This window comes from Andrena cerasifolii, chromosome 2, assembly GCF_050908995.1.
Source record: "Andrena cerasifolii isolate SP2316 chromosome 2, iyAndCera1_principal, whole genome shotgun sequence".
NCBI lineage: Eukaryota > Metazoa > Arthropoda > Insecta > Hymenoptera > Andrenidae > Andrena > Andrena cerasifolii.
This window is the reverse complement of record NC_135119.1, coordinates 8,711,602-8,718,286: the sequence shown is the minus strand read 5'-3', so window position 1 is coordinate 8,718,286 and position 6,685 is coordinate 8,711,602. Positions and strand designations below refer to the sequence as shown.

At 36.3% G+C, this 6,685-nt stretch overlaps 2 protein-coding genes across 2 annotated transcripts; one reads left to right on the top strand and one right to left on the bottom strand.

The window, feature by feature from the left end:
* The first annotated feature begins 811 nt into the window (after positions 1-811).
* LOC143365989 (riboflavin kinase-like) lies at positions 812-2,240 on the top strand. Its single transcript, XM_076806661.1, has 4 exons — positions 812-1,067; positions 1,374-1,522; positions 1,590-1,692; positions 1,766-2,240. Exons 1-4 carry the CDS (start codon positions 980-982, stop codon positions 1,867-1,869), a joined length of 444 nt encoding a protein of 147 aa, XP_076662776.1. The 5' UTR covers positions 812-979; the 3' UTR covers positions 1,870-2,240.
* LOC143365965 (uncharacterized) lies at positions 2,011-6,357 on the bottom strand. The gene is made up of 6 exons (XM_076806593.1): positions 5,770-6,357; positions 5,005-5,266; positions 4,802-4,928; positions 3,402-3,670; positions 2,891-3,036; positions 2,011-2,829 (listed from the first exon to the last, which is right to left on the bottom strand). Exons 1-6 carry the CDS (start codon positions 6,173-6,175, stop codon positions 2,291-2,293), a joined length of 1,749 nt encoding a protein of 582 aa, XP_076662708.1. The 5' UTR covers positions 6,176-6,357; the 3' UTR covers positions 2,011-2,290.
* Between the last annotated feature and the right edge of the window lie 328 nt (positions 6,358-6,685).

Below are 6,685 nucleotides of genomic sequence, written 5' to 3'. Positions count from 1 at the left end.
GTGATGGAAGGGGAAACATCTACAGGAGCGGTGGTAATGTGTGCACGAACTGACGCCAGCGCCAAGCCAGTCAAGTGGCCCCAACGCGAAGCCAGCCAGGTATGGCCAATATGGCTGGTATTCATAGTCGCTACTTATTTTCAAGCAAATGCTTAAGCATTCAGCATCCTTTACTAGTTACTAGGTTAGTAGAGGATGCCGCATGCTTAAGCATTTGCTTAAGAATAAGTAGTGACTATGAATACCGGCCTATTTCCCGGCAACGCTGGTTGGCAGTGGCTGGCTTCGCGTTGGGGCCACTTGACTGGCTTGGCGCTGACGTCAGTTCGCGCACACACATTACCACCGCTCCTGTAGGTGTTTCCCCCTCCATCACTTAGGCCCCATCGCTCCTAACTCTGTTTATTAGCAATATTACAGATTCTACTCAGTTAACCTTAAATCTTTTGTGTACCGTTAGGTATTATATGTTGTATGTTAGGTATTCAATGCATGTATGTATAAAAACAATAAGAATAATTATATAAAATGCTTATCAAACCGAATGCGTGAGAAGTACTTAGTTGTGTAAGATGATATAAAAAAATATGATAAGTGTAAGTTAAATGACTTAATAAAGAGAAAAGTTCGAAACACCAATATAAATTTTCACCAAGCAAAATTAAAGTAAGGGAAGTCAGTAATTAATTCATTTGTGAGCAAGTCGGCGTCAAAGCACGGTAATCGGGACATCTACCCGACATATCAATTTCATCAGCTCTCATCCTATAAAACCGAGATTCAAAGTATGTTACGCGCTACTATGTTGCCTGGAAATAATTTACTCTCTTCGTTAAACTAAATTGCAATACAAGAGAATGCGACGAATATATGCCACGTCACGTTATCAACACTTTATCTTTTAAGCCTATATATTATGAAGCATTAAACCACGTCGATAGTTGTGGTCTGACGTGACACTAACGAATAAGGATACAGAATGTGTACCAAAAGTTTACCGTATTTTTTATCGGGATTGGTGATCCGAGGTTTCGGCAGGGGCTCCAAAAGTTTAGGAATACCCACAGGTGGGATCTGAAATGTATATTTCGCTAAATAACTTATAGGTTTCGTCGATTAATACGAAATAATTTAAAATTTGTTTGGCACTGCGGCCGATATTCTAAAATAGTCTAGAACCTTGTATTGTCACCAACATAATTATTCTAGATCATTATTGGCGGGAAAATATAAAAAGTATTTTAAATCAATATGTGACAATATCTCATCATTTAAGCATAAATTTTTTAATTTTAAAAACATTGTGGATAAAGTAATATTTATCGAACTTAATGAAAGGTTACGGTTAGTGACGAAATAATAATTTTTTATAGCAAATCTTGAAGATAAGGTAGTTGATGCTTTACCAGATGATTTTAATACTGGAATCTATTACGGGTGGGCTTCTGTAGACGGACAAGTACATAAAATGGTCGCAAGTATTGGCTGGAATCCATTTTACAAAAATGAGAAGAAGACAGTGGTATGACGAACTCGAACACGTAATACAAACATTTAATTTTTATATTAGCAATACATTGCCATTACAGGAAGTGCATTTACTGCATGAATTTGATGATGACTTTTACGGGAAACAAATTAAAGTCATTTTCGCGGGTTACATACGAGCGGAACAAGATTTTACTTCCAAAGGTAGATGCCAGTTTACCTTAAGATTGTTTAAAAATTGATTTCTTCCTATTGATTTATACTGCTCTTGTTTCAGAGGAATTAATTAAAGCGATAAATAATGATATTGCGGTCGCTGAAGAGCACTTGCAAAAACCCGATATAAATGTTTATAAGAGCAATGAATTCCTATCAGGGTAGTAGACCAATGTAACTTTTAATGCCGAACTTACCAGAGGCTGCTGCAAGTTAAGCTTAATCTTGCACACCGCCATTATGAAATTCGCATCATTGGCGAAAATTTGATCTATCCGATAAGAAACTAATGTATTAACACATAACTTGCTATACTTTCAAATATATTTTGCTAAGTAGGATTATAGCAGTATTAAACTAAGCAAGTTTTATGACAATACATATAACATAGTACTCTTTGATCTACGGTTTGATATAGACGAAATTATTTGTATTATTTTTTATATACATGCAAGTATTTACGTTATATTTCTAATGTAGCATTTGTATATATATACATTGAAACATTGAAAAATATAGAATGGATAAACATAAAATTCTTTTTATACATGTATTCGTGTGAAATAAATCATCGTAATACTAGTGTTCAACCTGTACCTGATGATGGCGGTGGCGGGGGAGGAGGTGGTGGTAGGGATACCCAAGGCACGTTCATCCTAGCATGAGTCTGTGACATTTGTGGTTCCCCGAACGTATTCGCGTTTCGGTATCTCATATTTTGGGATGAAGTCGGACGATTCTGAAATGGGACATGTCCTGGAGGGAGTCTTGGACATGCGTTGTAGGGGATTCTGGGGTTCAAAGGCACTGCGGCACCGTTTTCGTTGTAATAGTTATCGGTACTATAGTAATTCTGATTAATAGCATTGATGTTGGGGTTCCCATAGTGCATTGATTGCATGGCATTTGGATATGCCCCATATCCATATTGCTCGCCAGCCTCGGGATGTAAGCCTCCTGGAATGGCTGGCCAATTATTTGGATAAGCATGCCATAAGTTTTGCAATTGATTCCCACTCTGCGCGGAAGGATACTGCCTGTGATTTCCACGCGAAGAATGTCCCCTTCTTTGCCTTTGCATATTTCTATTCCACGGATGGTTTGATTGCCAACCAGTAGTGGGACCTAGAAGCACGAATATTATATAGATCCAGCATCAAGCTTTTGTATTGCTCGAGGAACTTACTCGAAGCTCGTTTTCGTTTAAATGGAATGTCTGTCTCCTTTGAGTTAGTTGCTTGCTTTGCTTTTAGTTTCTCGTAGTACAGGCGTTCTTCCTCGTCATCAGAAAATTCTGGAGGCTCGTCTGCGTTAGCATCAATGCCTTTCATTCTGTAATGATCGTGAGTCATTAAGTGCGTTATATATAGAAATCCTTGCAGTTGGAATGAATTGTGATAACTAGACTGCGGATGTTCATGCACATAAAATATATCATGTTTATTTTTATCGAATTTTTTAAAGGTAGACCGACAGATCCCAATTTCTATATTGTGGCTGGAAGAATCACTACTTAGTGTCATGTAACGGCTTGATAATTCATCTACGATCGCAACCAAACACAGTGAGAGTAAAAGAAATATGTAACATGTATGCCTTTTAACAAAGCATATGCAATATGCAAAATAATATTTGCATATCAATATACGCATTTACATAAACATCCGCAGTGTAATGATAACCACACTTAGACTTACTTTTGTAATTCATGTAAAAAGACTAGAGACGTGTACTCCGTGTTTGGACAATAATAAACAATCATTCCTACTTTAATATCACATTCTTGTATGTGTTTGGAGCTATTAAATCGTACACAATAGTGTGGCTCATTCACTTGTCCGAAAACATCAAATATTTTACCTAACGCTCTTTGCCCTTTTTCAACAAACAAAACTGTGTCCAAATTTAATGTTGGTTTACCAGGTGTCGGTCGTACAACGACCAATGGTTCGACCATCCATGCAACCTTAAAATTTGTTCAATTCCATTATATTCGTGCATAACTTACATTACTTTAATCCTCGGACTACGGACGCTCGCAGTGACGCGGCGAACGGTTACCGGGTTATTTGGACCCACCGTAAAAGTTTCTTATACGCATACGTTTTCAAAGTTTTCGAACAAATCTTTCCATGATAGTATTTTTTGCAAAAAACATAAAATTGTATAATTTTCCAGAGACTCAACAGAAACACTTGTTACTTCTTAGCTATTGCAGTCAACACTGTTGCAGATATCCTTCCGTAACGTACTCTATCCCCGCTACGACTGAGTTGATACGTTATTGTTTAACTATCGGCAACCGTAGCAACAGTCAGGTCACGATGACCCAGTAATCGTTGAGCGAGGGTTAAGGGGTCTCCCTACTTCGACGGCCTGAAAAGGAGCGCGATATTTGGGATTTTTTTTAAGAGGCACCCTCCAATTATATTGATTCAAAACTTTATGCCTACATTCGTACATATTTAGTCAACATTTTAAAACAAATTTAATTAAAAAATAACAGTACCTAAAACTTTAATCGCGTCTTTCTCAAAACGATGTTTTTTGAATTAGTTAGCATGATATCTCAAAAACCAATTACCCGATTTACTTCAAACTTGGTATGTATCTTCAGTAGATGTCCCATTCCCGTTGTTACTAAAACTAAGTCGGTTTTTTGCAAAATTAGACTTTTGCGACTTAAAAAAACAGCAAATTTTTTGCAGAAATCGATGTCTGGTTTGGACGCTACCATTTTTTTTTTACTTTTCAGCATTTCTCATTTAATCTAGTTCAGGCGATAGTCACAATTATACAGATGACACAATTTTTTAAATTTTCTAGTTTAGACAACTACAATGGCTGATTTTATGCTAAACCATGCGCATATGATTTTTGTAAGGCGCTCTATTTGAAGTACTATAACTCCGGATATAACCACTATTTTTGCGTACAATTTGTTTTTTAATATTCTCTAAAGATTGACAAATAAAGCCACAAATCTAGAAGTAAATATATTTAATGGTTTTGTTTTAAAAAATTCCCAAAATTCGCATCATTTTTCGCCCGTCAAAGTAGGGACACCTCTTAATACTAATCGGGAATTAATAAATACCTCGCCTAATGGATCGCACAGTACTTCAGGTACACTAATTTTTAAATCCTCGATCGGTGGTAAGTCATCTAATTCGCTTTTCATTTCGTTATTCTTTCGCACATTCGCGTTATTTCCTTTACCTTTCCTGAAAGCGGAACGGTATTATTCGAGTCTTATTAAAATGCAATTGCCACGAAAATTTCCGAAGAAGAATGAGTTACTTAGTTCTGCTGCCGTCGCTATCTGAATCATTCGACTCGGCTACTACAGAGGAATCGCTACTACTTGTAGTATCATCGTCGCTATCACTTTCTTCGCTCGACAATGCTTCTTTGTTCGATCTATAAGGTTGCATCTGCACTTCTTTTAAAACAACAATCTCGTTATTCTCGCTTTTACCGAGATCAGTACTATCTTCTGCTTCAGAATCAGAATTTCCATATTCCATGGCAATAGTGCTCAGAGAAGATGGTTTATCAGTCGCTATTAAAAGAAAACGATAAAGTCCAATACTTTGTAATACAAAATTATAGATAGACCTTTTGCGTAAGAGTATCTCATATTCTAATTAGAAGAGATGATTCTGGCGTACTGGTTCGGTCTATTAAATAATTATATAAAAACTATTTTGCAATTTTGAGAATTTTTACCAAATTCCAACGTTTCGTCAAATACTGTGTATGCTTTTATAAAAAAAATTCTTATAACCCTTCGTGGTTTAGCTTTTCAGTGATAATTGTACGTTCGTAATACTTATACAGTCATGGTCCCTTTCACTTAATAACTTTTTACCGAATAGATTCCTGAACTTAAAACTGTTATTTTTGCATGTTGTTTGATACGTGCTTTCGATCCATATAAATTTTTTCGGGGTTAAAAATGTTTCCCAGAGGAAAAGTTTACCCCGCCGAAATCATATCTTCTAATTAGAACAATTTTTACGAATGAAATTCAAATTATATTATTTAAGTATCTTATATTCTTACGTTTGAGTGGCAATACTACATTCCCTTTGTGCACGATACAAATATCATCATCTTGTTTTGAATCCTTAATCAATGAGTCTTTATTTCCATTCTGCTCGCTACGATTGTCGTTAATAACTGCTAGATTTTGATTTATATTTAAATCCTTATGCGATTCTTCTTGCTGTTTATTTGTAATATGGTTTCGATCGCAGGTTTCTTCAACCACAGTATCGTTATCAATCAAAATAGCTGCACAATCTTCCATAGTTTCAGGAACATCGTTTGCGTTTTTTTTATCCGTTGTTGATAAATTTTTAATAATACTTCGACCATTGTTTTCGTCTACATTCGACATTCCTTCACTGGAATTGCCATTTGAAATTAGATCTTCTACTTTCTCTACTATAACCTCATCCATATCCATTGCAGCTGAAAATTTTCTTTATTTAAATCACTATGTATAGTGACAATAACTCTTAACAATGATTTACATTATGAACTATGTTACTGTAATTCATAATTATACAGGGGAATATATTTTTTCTGAGTAATGTTATAAATTTCGGATAAACGTATACACGAAAAGCACCCACGTGAATCTATAACCGCGTGCACAGCAGGGTCAGTAGGAAATCCCGTACGCATCATGATAAATGGCAGAGGGGGAACGCCACGCATGCGCGCGATGGAGCTGCGACGTCAACCAATCAATGCCAAGGTGGGATCCGAAACCGCGCCACCGTCAAACCAAATCAACTACCAAGAGCGAATTCCTTTTACGCTCAAATCGCCTGTAATGTTCATTAAACTAGGTTTTCCTGTACGCGACTAGACGCAATGTCAAGAATTTCAAAGTCGATTTTCTGGAAAATGAAGCGCGACATGAAAAAAGGTTTCTTTTTGACTTATAACAAGTAAATAAGTAAAAAAAAGG

Excerpts from the sequence above, each read along its gene's own strand:
- LOC143365989 (XM_076806661.1), top strand. The coding sequence starts at position 980 with ATGTGTACCAAAAGTTTACCGTATTTTTTATCGGGATTGGTGATCCGA. Across the intron at positions 1,068-1,373 it reads AAGTTTAGGAATACCCACAG|CAAATCTTGAAGATAAGGTA; the intron begins GTGGGATCTGAA and ends AATTTTTTATAG. Across the intron at positions 1,693-1,765 it reads ACAAGATTTTACTTCCAAAG|AGGAATTAATTAAAGCGATA; the intron begins GTAGATGCCAGT and ends CTCTTGTTTCAG.
- LOC143365965 (XM_076806593.1), bottom strand. The coding sequence starts at position 6,175 with ATGGATATGGATGAGGTTATAGTAGAGAAAGTAGAAGATCTAATTTCA. Across the intron at positions 3,671-4,801 it reads TGTGCGATCCATTAGGCGAG|GTTGCATGGATGGTCGAACC; the intron begins GTATTTATTAAT and ends ACAAATTTTAAG. Across the intron at positions 3,037-3,401 it reads TTTTTACATGAATTACAAAA|AATGAAAGGCATTGATGCTA; the intron begins GTAAGTCTAAGT and ends CGATCATTACAG.